Raw genomic sequence first — 13788 nt, 5'->3', positions numbered from 1 at the left:
TCCGTTTTGAAGTCGGCTCCTGCTTTCGCTGCTTTCCGCTGTTTGAGAGTAAGAAAAAGACTCAAATGCCTTGCGAAATACACCGCATCTTCTTCTTCCACCGTGAAGTTCGGCACTTCTTCCACCGTAAATTCCATTGGCTTTCTCAAATTTTCCGGGGGAAGCTAGGATTAGGATGGCCGGAGGCGGAGCAAAGGCGGAGCCGGAGGAAGAGCTTTCGAGTAGCAGTGGTGGCGGGAGTTCTGAGAACTGGGAGAGGTCAGAAGAAGGCATTACCAAATCCAAGAACAAAGTGCTGATAGATGGTTTTCTCGATCCTCTTCCTCGTTAGAAATCCTCCAACCTGCAACGGTTCTCTAGTGAGTTTGTTCCCATGGTCGCTTCTTTCCTTTATTTTTTCCTTCAATCCAGAGTTCTACCATATTTCATTGTAAAAGAAAATCAATCGGTCTCAAGTTCAATGCGTGCGTCTTTTTTTTTTTTAAATCTTTTGGAATGAAAGAAAACAATTTGGAAGGATCTGGAGATTGGAGCCGCTGGCTTTCTCTTTCGCCCTCTCCTCCCATCTTTAGTGAAAGTGAGCTACCGGCATTTTCTCTCCTGTATTTTTGCCATTTGATTGTGGGATTTAATAGGGATTTTGAGCTAAAACGGCTAAACGATGCTCGACGGAACTATTGAGGTTGGGCAGCCAAGGCCGGAGGCGCTTGGAGTTCTACGGCTGTATGGGAGGGATTTTCTTTGCACCGGCAAAGAAAATTTTAAAAAATATCTTTTAAAAAAAATTTAAAATTGTTAGTTGGTTATCGTATATATTTTTTTTTAAAAAAATATCTTTTAAACAAATTTCTTTCATTTTAATATATATAAGGGTATCTAGGTAATTTGTTTCCACACAGCTGCAGCACAGCAGCTCCACATTTATATCATCCAAACAAAATATACTATTTTCTGTACAGCAAGTTCAAAAAGTAACTTTCTGTACCATAACTTCACAACCTACTTTATCGACAGCTGCAGCTGTCCCAAACGCACCCTCAATGGAGAAAAAGGATTCATGTAGCTGATCTCACATAGTGGGATAAAGGCTTGATGTTATTGTAATATTTTCAGCTTTGCCCAGTTGTTAAAGGATCAACTTCAAATATTAATTTCACACACAACCATACAAGTAGTTAACTTGAGAATTTGTATTTTATAATGATTTTTTTATAGAAAATTTGAAGGCTTAATATGAATGAAAAAAAAAACTTTGTAAACTTTATAGTCGTATGTTTATGTATTATAATATAACAAAAACAACATCAAGTCTTTATCCTATTACGTGGGGTCGGCTACAAGAATCCTTTTTCTTCACTGTGTTCTGTTAAGAGTCAAATTCTCATGTTTATGTATTAGAATAAAATTTTAAAATAATTTTCTTAATAGTGTGCTATTTGAAATTTACTACTCGTATATCTCTCATAAGATTCAAGCCTTGTCAACTCCAGTTCTTGCAAGGACAAGTTGAAATAAAGTTATTTGCTTGCAAAGTATCATGCAAAAGTAATTTTGGTTTATGCATTTGAGAGTATTTGTGAATTTTTGAAATAGTTGTTCATTCTTTCAAAAAAGGGTTGAATAATTTTCGAAGCACATTTAATTCAAATATCATCCTAATTTTTGTCTGTGCAGCAATCTCAGACTTTGGTGTTTAGTCATTTAAAATATTTGTTGGAGCACATACGGACAAGTTTGGATTTAAAAAGGGGTATGCAATTTTTTTTCCTTCAAAAATAAAAGCTAAAATTAGAGAGATTTGGCTCATCTCTCTCTTTTAACCCGCACAACATTCTCGGATCTTAGTTTCAAGAATTTTAATGCATTGGTTGAAGCACATGCGAGTTAATTGTTGTCAATACTTTGATGTTTAGCACAGGCTTTTTGATGCATTTGTAAAGCGTAATTGTATGTTTCACGGTGCATTTGTAAATTGTCTCTGTATACTTGGTACATTTTTATTATACACCATGTTTTTAATGGACTTAAACGATACACTTGCATGATCTTTTGTGTGTTCACATAATGCTTTTGCATGTTCATTAGTATGTTTACACTATGCAATATAGTGAACATGTGGATAAAACTTTTTTTTCTTGTGATTTGTTGCATATGATAGTTTGGATAATAATCCGTGCTTCCCGTAACATACAATAGTGCACCGCTTTGTCCCATTTGAAAATTTTCATTCATCAAATGCATTGTTCATTTATAGGGCATACAGTTTGCTCATGGATTTCATTGCTTATTTATGCCTCATTTAGGGTATTTGTGCAATCCATGATGTGCAACAGGTTGAGCCATTTTGTTTGAAGATCATTCACGAGAACATAATTGTTTGCGACATATTAGTGTTTAATATGATAGTTGTTCACGTGAATACATTTTTATTGGAGTATACTCATGACTTTGCATTTATATTTATTATTGCTCACATTTTGCTTGATTGTGCGTATATTATGTAACTGGTTGCGAGTGTCAAGGTTGGAATTCCTTGCATTTATGTGACTATCATTTATTTAGAGAAAAGAGGGGAGAGGGGCATACTGGGGATCAAATTTTCATTTTTAAGTATAGACTATGCTTACTTTTTTTTTTCTAAATCTCAAATTCAATCTTCAAGCGGGTTCTTGAGGCTTTTTTGAGTGTTCAAGGGCATTCTAAATAGTGGTAGGACAATTTTGTGCTCCCAAGCGAGCTCCTAAGTTAGACATGAGTCCCATAAAATTCCAATATTGCTACATAACTTTCATTTTTTGAATCTTTATTCTCTTTATTTCACAATTTGTATTTGTTCATTTTGTACAATATATAGATCTTGCGGCCTATATAGATCAATATGTTCTTTTATTTTGTTCTTGTTAAGTTTTGTGTAGGTAAGGTTCATTGTGAATTTTGTCAGGGTCTCGGTGTCTTTCCCAAATGGTGGTTATTTTTGGAAGTGCTAAGCTTTCCACACCAAGAAAGATTTGCATCGTCGATATCATAAGATAATATAGCAGGGGGGTTTCCTATCTCATCACGTCAAGAAAGATGTGCATTAATTTTCATATTTTATTTAGAATTTTAAATGTTTCCTCTCCTTGTCAACAAAAAAACACGCATATATACTTTTTGTTTGCATTTTTTCATGATAAACTATAGGAAAATCGCACTTTACCGTGGAATTTTTTCATCGGCTTTCCATCGATTTATTTTCCGGCGGCCTTCCAGTGGTTTACGACGAAATATGCCAGAATATTTTTTTTTGCAGATTTTCCGGCGGCTATCTGGTGGCTTTTTCGGCAGCTTTTCCTTATTACATTTTAAATAAAAAATATAACACTTTTAACACTTTTGCCCTTCTAGTAAACTGGTTGGGGCTTTGAAGCATACTCACTTCGAATCCCATAGCAGGTGGGCAGGCGGGCAGCCAGGCTGGCAGCACGGGTGGCAGCCAGGGCAGCAGGTAGCTATGGGCGAGTAGTGCAGGAGGGCCGGGCGGCTTCATTTTTTTAAAATTTCGGCTGCTATGGCTGCTGTAAAACCATCGGAAATAAACCACCGGTTTTAGTTTCCTATGCGGTTTATGCCAGCAGAAAAAAAACCTTCGGAAAGCCACCAGAAAACCTTATTACCGCCATAAATTCGCCCAGTTCTACCGGAAAAGCCGCCAGTAATGACGGATTTTTCTGTAGTGATGCTAAGAAAAGTGTGCATTGAGTTTACTTGCTTCATCGTGAGCATCTTCTATAAGTTTCCTCTATTGCAATAAGAAAAGCGTGCATTGGTTCCTCTTGTCGTGTCAGACGCGTCGCATTTAGGATTTTGGAGATTTTGAAAACCAATTTTTTATACTTGTGTGCGTGAGTAACAAAGTCAATGGCAAAGCCTAACAATGAGGCGACGGGATTTGTGAGGGCGAGTTTATAAGTTTGCTTCTCTTTTAGAGAGAGAATGATGTGGTACAAGATGCCTCATCCAAGAGGAAGATTTAACGGCGTAGGATAACCAAAGAAATAGATGCATCTAAGTAGAATTTTTTTTGTGTGCCCTTAAGTAGTATTTCTATTTTGTATACAAGACTATATATTTGTGATTTGCAATTTGCGATTGAAATTGAAATATGAAAATATGAGATTCAAATTTTTGAAAATTCAAAATTTGATATTCTGGAGGGATCATGAGGGGTAATTTTTGATTGAACTTAAATATTATTGGTGGTTAAAAAATGAAAAAAAAAATCCAAACAGTTATGGACATTCTTCTCATAGAAAGAGGTGGTTATAATTTTCCAAAAGGTATATAACTATCTTTTTGCTCCTTTTTAGGTCGGCCAACCCTATTTCTCTCTCCAGTTGATTTTATTTCAATTTCAAGCATTGCATAATATCTATAAATATTATGGAATGAAAAATGAAAAGAGGTTGTTATGTTTGCAAAATTGGAGTTCCATCCAAGAAGATGAGGCTTGGTGGCCGGCTCTTACATAAAGAGATTTGGTGATCTCTTTAACGTTACCAATTTAGCGAGCAACAAGTCTATCTTATCTTTAAAAATTTTCTTTTTCTGTAGAATTATTCAAAAATCACCCCCTTGCAATCTCATACCAATTTCCCAGCATTCTCACGAAATTTCATCCAAATCTCCTCCTAAAATTGTTGGCTAAAACTAGGATGAATTTGACCTAGTTGGATTCTATCCTCTATTTGTTAAAATTCTGCCAGAATTCCAACACCCATACATATCACCCTTTCATTGCATAAAAGTTGAACATCACTCCATTCCAATCATTCCCACAGTTTACCAATCAACCCTAAAACTTTTGGGAACTCTTCCCAGCCCAAAAAAGCTAACCATCAAGGGCTAAATCCTTGGTGGCACCCTTCAAAAAAAAGGGATAGAGATATAGAAAGAGTGAGGAAGGGAGAGAAGGAGAGAAAGAGAGAAAGTGAGAAAGAGGAAGATTGAGAATAAGAGAGAAAGAGGAAGATTGAGAATAAGAGAGAGAGAGGAGAAGGGTGAGAAAGAGAAAAATAGATTAAGTGAGAGGAAGAGAGGGACAAAGAGAGAGGAATAGCGAGAATAATAGAGAAAAAGAAAGAAAAAGAGAGGAATAGTGAGTTAGAGAGAGAGTTGGGGGGAGAGAGTTAGGGAAAAAAGGGAAGGGAGAGATTGAGAGAAAGGGAAAAAGAGAATAAGGAGAGGGAGAGAAAGTGAGAAATAGGGAGAGGGAGACAAAGTTAGAGAGAGAAGAATAGATGGAAAGAGCAAGAAAATAGAGAGAGGAATAGAGGGGGAGAGGGTGGTTGGCTTGGGTTTGTGAGAGACAATTGCGACGGTGCTAGAGTTGCAGTAGGGTATGATGACAACGACGGCGGCGGATGCTGGGATGGGGAGAGGTGAGCATGGAGGAAAAATGTGTGCCTAAGAGGAAGAGACGTGTTTATGAGAGAGAAAGAGAAAGAGTGTGTGTGCCTAAGAGGCGGGGTCATGCAATTTAAGGACTTTGTGGATGGGTATGGCGGCGGGCAACATGTGTGATGTGGGCGGTGAAGTGAATAGGTAAGTTGCTTCTCTTTTTCTTTTCGGTCATCATTTAGTTGAAGTGATATGTTTGTCTTAGCAATTACTAGGAATGAATGGAGAGGGTGGTTTTATAAAAGCATCAAAATAGTTGTGAAGGCTAAGGATGATGATGATGTTAATGATGAAATATTTTCTTTGTATGTAGGATCCCAACAGTTATTAGTAAAGAACTTAGTTTTTAAGTAATTTTAATAAACGAAGTTAATAGTTTTGTTTAGTCTTTCAGATTATTAGTGAATGATAGCTTAGGGGTTTATGCGTAAGCAATCAATTGAATGTACTGTGCTACAATCCATGCTTTTTATGATTTTACAGTATTGAAACAACATAACAAATAACATACGTAGCATTTGATTCTTACAACTGTATGCATTTAAGCGAGAAGAGTGCATATTTAATGTTATTTTAGAAAAATATGGACATTACATAGTACCTTCATGCATACATAGGAATCCTTTCTTGGAGTTGAAAATATTTGATAAATCATGCTTTGTATTTCTTTATTATGTTATATGAGTTTTCTTTTTGCATGTACTTGATTTTTTTTCCTTGTATTTAATTTATAGATCTTGCAAAAGCGGTAGAACAGGCTGATTGCTACAAGGGTTTAGCTCTTATGCGTGGCTTCTTCTTTTGGCTGAAGGTATGCTTTTTGCTGCATTATTTTCCTTTGTAATCCTGGCCACTATCAAACTATGTTTCGCTAAGAACTTTGCACTTAAAATTTAAATTTGTTGCCGAGTTCATGTTAGCATAATTCTTTTATCTACTTGCATTGAAGACCTTAGTATTTATTATGGTGCTCAGAAGCTTCCTCACATATTGTTTTGATTTAGCCATCAACGGGTAAAGCTTAATCTACTCTCATTCTCCAATACTTTTGGTTGCCCTAAATTCATGTGAGGATGGGCAGTTAAAATTACTTATTTCTTCTTTAAAAATTCCATACGTACATAACTAGAACTAATTTGAAACTTAAACTTGTTTATTGTTCAAATAACAATACTAATTTATTACCTTTATATTTCATGTGTGTGCCACTATAGACACCCAGGTCTTTTCTTTTAGGGGTAGTGATGTTGTGCTTGCAACCCCAAAAAATGACAAACAATAAACAGAGCTGGCTGGATCTGTGTCTCTCGCTGTATAAACCATCATTTTTATTTCTTCTTTTACTTCCCAAATATTTTTCTGCTAGTACTGAAAAAGGAAACTATAAAGGGTAAATTACTTGGAAGTTTTTTGAGGTTTGTAACTCATTAGTTATACTTCGATCCTCTTTCTTATTTTCATTATTTGTCCTTACAACACTTCTTATAATTTTTGAGAGTAAGATTCTAGATCTGAAGATTTTGTCTGTGCATGAGAAATTTGATGTTATGTGTGAAAAAGTAGCTAGCGTTATTAAGAATGTTACAAAAGATATGCTTGGAATATCAAAGAGAAAAGCTCTAATAGTAAAAATAGTTGATAGTGAAATCAAAATATACAAAAAAAGATAAAAAATAAGAAGATTTGTTATAAGAATTAGTTTAGTTATAAAAACTATAATAATTGAGAAAGATATAAAGAGACTCGTAAGTAGTTTAAGAAAGCAATTTGCAATGCAAATATTTTAGCTTTTAAAAATTTATATAATAGATTAGATATCAAGGAGGGCGAAAGATTTATGTTTAAATTAGTCAAACAAAGAGATAGGAGTAGTTAGGATTTTGTTCTAGTGAAGTGTATTAAGGATGACGATCAAAAAGTGCTTTTATTTGAAGAGGAAATTTAACAAAGGTGGATGAAATATTTTGCTAAAATTTTCAATGAAGCTTTTGAGAATGTGATTAAATTTAGTGACCTTAGCACCTTAAATGAAAAGAAAGATTTTATTTTTATCAGCGTATTAGTAAAATCGAAGTTAAAGAGGCTTTAAAAAAATGAAGTGTGGAAAAACTATTGGATTTGATGATATTCCAATAGAGGTGTGAAAATGTTTAGGAGATGTGGGAATTTCTTGGCTTACTAAACTTTTTAAAATTATTTTGAAGACAAGATGCCAGATGAGTGGAGAATGAGTGTGTTGATTTTTATTTTTAAGAATAAAGGTGATACAGAAGTCTGTGTGAATTATAAAGGAATTTAGTCAATGTGTCATATTTTAAAACTATGGGAGTGAGTTATGGAGCATAAGTTGCGACATGACACTAATGTTTCTCAAAATTAATTTAGATTCATGCCATATAGGTCTACTATGTTAGCTATCCATTTATTGAGAGGTTTGATGGAGAAGTATAGAGAGAATGTGGGCTCCAAAAATTCGCGCCCCGGCTTCTCCGCAACCCCTTTCTTTTTCGGGTCATCGAGGAGAGTTTTAACGAGTATTTTCCAAGGTAAATTTTTCAGAAGACAGATTGAGTTTGTTGATAAGTCACTACCTATAGATTTTGCCTCTTTTTGTTAGGACTTTATGATCTGAGTTCAGGTTTTCTATGGATGCAAGCACCTATAGTTAATTATCCCTCGTAATGACAAGAGAGAACTTTCGATTAAGGCTAGCTGTCAAACAGATATGTAGAGGTACGGAGTATTTAGTTTATAGAAGGAACATGATTTGGTATTTGGAAATTTAACATTTAAAATTAGAAATTCACCACCTTACACTGAAAGTAGATGGCACGGGGAAATGATGATGAGCCCAATCAAGATCCCATGGTTCCATCGTCCTAGGCTATCATGTTCCCTAGTTTACTTAGTTAGAGGAGGTAGTCGACTCAACCTGTCTGAAGGATCCTTGCCGTCAGCCATGGGTTGTTTCGTCCAAAGATATCTTGTATACCTTGGGTGAATAATTTGTCTAAGGGGATAAATTTGAATCCACCTTAGCTAATAAAGGGCTTTGTGCCCCCATTGATTATATCTTATTGATCACATCTTAAGGATTTGTAGCCATTGGGGACATGTTTGCTCTGATCATGACCGTAATTTAGTTTTACCATTTGACGACAAAACCACCTTGTTCACAGGGTCCTGATTATAAATGTTTACATGTTGTGCCATTTGGAGGTGAAACCGCTAGTTAGAGAACACGTGTCACGCCCTTACTAGCAAGAAATTGTTTGAAAATGGATGCTAGTGATATTCTCGACTAGACATTGGCTCTTTGTGAGCTGAGGTAATTTTCAAATTTGTTCACATCGGCAAAATGTTGTAGAGAGGATGAATTTTGCTTTAAGCATTTGGTGGTTAATTTCAATTTTAAATATCTTAGGCTTTTGATGCTTTTTGAGTTTTGTATCATTGGAGTTCAGGAGGTATTTTGAATGTTTGGGGTCATCTCCTGTTGAGATCTTCTATCAACACGACCATCTTCGCGGTCTTTATGGGCAATTTTACTTTATCAGTTGAATATTGTCAACTTTATCTACTCGACAATAGAAGATCAGGTTCTTTGCCATCTTTATTCCTTTATCAATTTTTCTTGTTGAGCGCTTTGAAGGCCTAATATGAATATATAAAATGAATATTCTGGCCGACGCCGCAATCATATATTTGTTTGATAGCTAAAGCCGTGTTGACTTCTATCGACCCACATAGAAGGATTAAGCTCAATCTTAGATTCATTTCTTGACCCGTGTAGCATCCTCAGACATCACTTATGTACTCATAAAATTCTCGCTAGGGCCCATACGGGTACATGATTTTTGCATGCAGTTTGCATGTCACATTTATGTAGCAGTTATTTGCATGCAAGGTAGTAGTTGTGTGCAACATACTTGCAGGTTATGCATGCATGATGCATTTTGCATTTGCATACTGTTCAATTATAGTGTGTGATTTTGCATGTGTATGTGTAGCGCATTGCACACATTATATGTGTGCATGATGCATCTTGCGCACTGACTTGATGTGGCAGCGTATGATATGCATGTATAATGCAACTATGCCTCACTTATTTTGCTTGTATAATATGCTTGTATAATGATAATGTGTGCATGTGCAATACATCGACATGTAAAAGTGATACATTATTGTAGTGTAATGCATGTTGTGATACCTAGTGACGTGTTTGCATGAATTATTATGTCTATTGCAATGTATGTTCGGGGGGCATTTTAAAATATTTGGCGCTAATCAATTGCGCAAGCAACTATCATTTGAATGCGCACAACGTTCTATTTAGAAGCTTGTAGATGCCTTATGTCTGCTTGTAGAAGTGTTGCAGATCCGGTGGTGTGGCGCTGCGCTGAGTTTCATTTGTCGTGCTTCAATAGTGTGGTTTTACTCATTTCATCTTATGCATGTTACATTTTTCTTCAGCATTCAACCTACGGTACCGTACTTCAGCCTGTAAATATACTATACAATATATTAGGGGCCTTCCACTTTTCTCTTGCAAGCGAGTTGATTTATCCAGTGTAATAGCATGGCGTTGCAAATCTGTTGTCTCAATTTATCGTTGTCCCATAGTTTTTACTATTGATTTCCTGTTTTTGCTTACAGTTGAATCATATTATTCAATGCTTGCTGCATTGTGTATGTTTGCAAGGAACTTTGCTATGTTGGTTGCATGTTGTTAGGCATCACCCATAGTTAGACTGTTGTATGAATGGATAATCTCCCATAATGGCTTGCAGGAGCTCGTATACATTGCCAATGTATTATTCTTGCTTGTAGATTATATGCTGTGTGCACTATGGGCCTTCTACTGTCATATGCAGGCAAGTCGCAGGGAATGTAGATCTTCTAGTACTGCTTATAAGCAGTTGCATTTGCTACAATTCCTCCACACTCGTAGGTAGCATGTGGTGTACATGATGAACTTCCTACAATTGCTAGTAGGTGCTCGTATTTGTCGTGGATTCTTGATTCTTGCTTATGAACAATGTGTGCCTTTGTGTCTACTAGGTATTTGTCGTGCTCGTGGCATATCCACTGTTGCTATCCACAAATAGATTATATCAGTCATCATCGCTCACAAGGAATGGTCATATTCATCTACAAGTGTGCTGACATTGATTGTAGGGTTATCACAACATTTACCGCATATTCTTCATGCTTCACCCACGAATTGCAACTATCACGCCTCTTGCACAAGCATGAGCATGCACATCAACCGACCACCATTCATAAGTGATTATTTGTCTGTTTGCAGTGACGTTAGTTACATGCAAGCTGCATTCGTTGTAGCCCTCTTATATGTGCTTGCGAAAAGCTCTTCATGTTTATTGCATATTGGTTATCACCATTTGCAGGGGTTCATCATATTCATCATGCATTTCCATTTATTACTTGCAAGGGCACAATGTATTTGCCTGTGTTTTGATGTTGAGCATAGAGTGTTGTTGCAATATTCATTGCCTCTTGTTATAACAGCTTTTATGTGCTTTGTACGTGTTGCAGATATGTCGCATTTACACGCAGTTGATACATTGTGTGTATATCTATGTTGATAAAGGGCCAGCTATCCTCGCTGCATGCCTGTTGTTGCTGATTGTAGGGGCTTCTATATTTTCTTGCATGACTCATGTGAACACCACACATTGACTGTCGTCATTTGTATGCAATTTATTTAAGAATCTTTGTACATTTGCTTGCCATCAAATTATACATTCCCTCCCATTACATTACTTGCAAGGTTGAATGCGCTTGCTTGTATTTGGATGTTGATTCTCGAGTGTTGCTGCATTCACCACTACCCCTTCATGCACGTTGGATAGTGGGTCATCATGTTCATTGCACATTAATTTTCAGTGCTTGTAGAAAATTGCAACTTTCATGTGCTAACTAGCTGATGTTAGCTGAAAGAGTATTGTGGTCTTTGAAGATCCTTGTTGCGGCTTATAAATGGGCTTTTGTATGTATCATAGGCTCACATTCATACTCGCAAGCTAGTTATCTCATTCACTACATGTCTCCTGCTTACACTCATGAGAGTTCATGTTCACTGTAGGTTCTTGGTCTTTGCTTGTAGATTGATTAATTGAACTTGATAATTCACTTTAATTTCATCATTTATGAACAATTCGCCGCATGCATTGAGAGTTTGTTCGCCATTCATCTTATGCTTGTTCATTGACATCTAATTGAACAGTTTGAATTTATTGCTTAGTGTTTGTAGTTTAAGCAGTGCATGTATTAGCTTAAGGTCCGGTTCCCTGTACTTTTGTTCAGTTCAAGTCCCCTACATTTAGTTCAAATTCAAGTCCATTGTTTGCTGGAAAATTTGGTAGCCTCCCGTCGTCTCTCCCATTTAGGGGAAATTTGGGGAGTTGGCCAATCCTATGATGCTATGTGAATGCGTTGGATAGGTGTTGGGTGACACTGTGGTCGTAGTCCTCAATCTAATGAAGCTATGGGAGCACGTAGGGGTCTTTGAGGTACGTGTTTGAAAGTATGGACAATTTTTCTTTCCTCTTCGGCAATGAGGCGCGCACAGCTACTTAATATTTTCCTCGCCACACTACGAGAGAGTTTAGAGGCCTACTCGCTTCGCTGCAAGTGTCGCACTGGGCTCCCTCCCACCACGATATGAGAGCGTGTAGAGTGGTTTTCAGTAGCGCCACAGGCACCATGAACGGGTTTTGATGGCTTTTGAGCATTATTTCTTCACGATGTCGGCGTCAGTGTCGACGTTAAGAGCATGAAGATCGAGGGGCATCAAATTTTCTTCTTTTTTATTTTCCTCTTTTCTTTTTTCTTTTTTTTTTCTCTTTTTTTTTCTTCTTTTTATTTTATTTTAACAATAGTAATAATCATAATAATAATTATATTATATTAATAATCATAATAGTTATCATTTTTATTAAAATTAATAATAATAAGATAATAATAATAATAATAATTATAATAATTATAATAATAATTACAATTAATAGTAATTATTAGTAACAACTAACTTATTACATTAATAGGGATGAAGGATTATATCTGTTGAGGTGAAGGCTGTGGCTAATGTTTGAATCAGTCGGAGGCAGAGGTTGGGACAAGGTATATTCTGTAGTCGGTGCCGGAGGTGGAGTTGATTTGGCTTCTATCGGGTTAGAGGATGGCATAATCGGGTAAGGGATTTCTGATAGGGATGAGGGCGATCGATGGCTTGATTGGTTCGATTTCTTGCATGCTATAGTGGTGTGGAGGACTGGAAATCGGAGGGTTGGCGTGGGATTGAGGCTTGACTTCTTCAGGTGAGATTGTGGTCGGTTGGAATGCTGGATTCATCTGTATACAGGGAGTTTTGTCGGGATTGTGGTCACAAAATCTGGTGGGGTGATCGGGCACGAGTAGCTGTGGTTAGCTCGGTTTGCAGACTGGTTGAAGAGAGGCGTCAGCTAGGTATTGTGATGGTTGAAGTGGTTCAGTCGGGTGGCTTGGTTCGACAGCTAGAGATGGGGATCCGACCGAAGGTCAGAGAGGAGATCACGAGCGGCTTGTGGCTACTATAGTTGGTTGACTACGGAGGAAGCAAAGACTACTTGCAGTAAAGAGGGATGAAGGATGTGGTCGAAGATTGTGGTAGGTTGGAGGTCGGTAATTGGATTCAAGAAAGTGATAGGAAGTGCTTGTATTCACAAGCAACCTATCCAAAATCTGCGAACCAACAGCAGCCAACTGGCTGTCCACGCAGGAAAACAGCAGATTTCTGCTGTTTACAGCAGAAAAACAGCACTTGTTCGGGAAAATACGAGAGAAAACTCAAGAAAAGACTTGTATTCCACTTAAACGATGAATAAAAGAGCAAGATACAATTGATCCTCAATTCGAGAGGAGGATCGATCTCTCCCAAATCTCTAGACGCCGCTAGAGCCCAAAGAAACCTAAATCTAAGAGATCTCAAATTTCAGCCAAATTCAAGATGATCAAACCCTAGGAAAATCTACTACTTAATGCATACAAATCAAAAGGAAATCCCTAAACAGTCCCTACATTCAAATTCCCCTCTTAATTTCCCCAAAAAAGCTTCCTATTCGGCTCCCGCAAGGCGTGCGGTGCGCGCGGCCTCCGCCCAGGCGAACAAATCGCCTGTTTCGCGATATTCGGGCGTGAACCGGTCCCGCCTGGACCGGCTGGACCGGTTCAGTGGACCGGTCTAACAATACTCCCCTCCCAAAGATCCACCTTGTCCTCAAGGTGGAAATATGCTCGTGTTCCCGCGGAGGTGGCCATCCTTGTTTTTTTTTTTTTTTTTCACTGTAT

At 37.2% G+C, this 13788-nt stretch overlaps 1 protein-coding gene across 1 annotated transcript in view; it reads left to right on the top strand.

Moving 5' to 3' along the window:
- The window catches only part of LOC110100810, a 21607-nt gene that overhangs the window by 4095 nt on the left and 3724 nt on the right, over positions 1–13788 (top strand). Inside the window, exon 3 of the mRNA XM_028695938.1 lies at positions 6174–6250. Coding sequence (XP_028551771.1) covers positions 6174–6250 — 77 coding nt within the window. The remainder of the gene's footprint in view (positions 1–6173; positions 6251–13788) is intronic.

This window comes from Dendrobium catenatum, unplaced genomic scaffold (assembly GCF_001605985.2).
Source record: "Dendrobium catenatum unplaced genomic scaffold, ASM160598v2 fragScaff_scaffold_716, whole genome shotgun sequence".
NCBI lineage: Eukaryota > Viridiplantae > Streptophyta > Magnoliopsida > Asparagales > Orchidaceae > Dendrobium > Dendrobium catenatum.
Note: the sequence above shows the minus strand (reverse complement) of the source record. Positions and strands in the feature narration are given on the sequence as shown.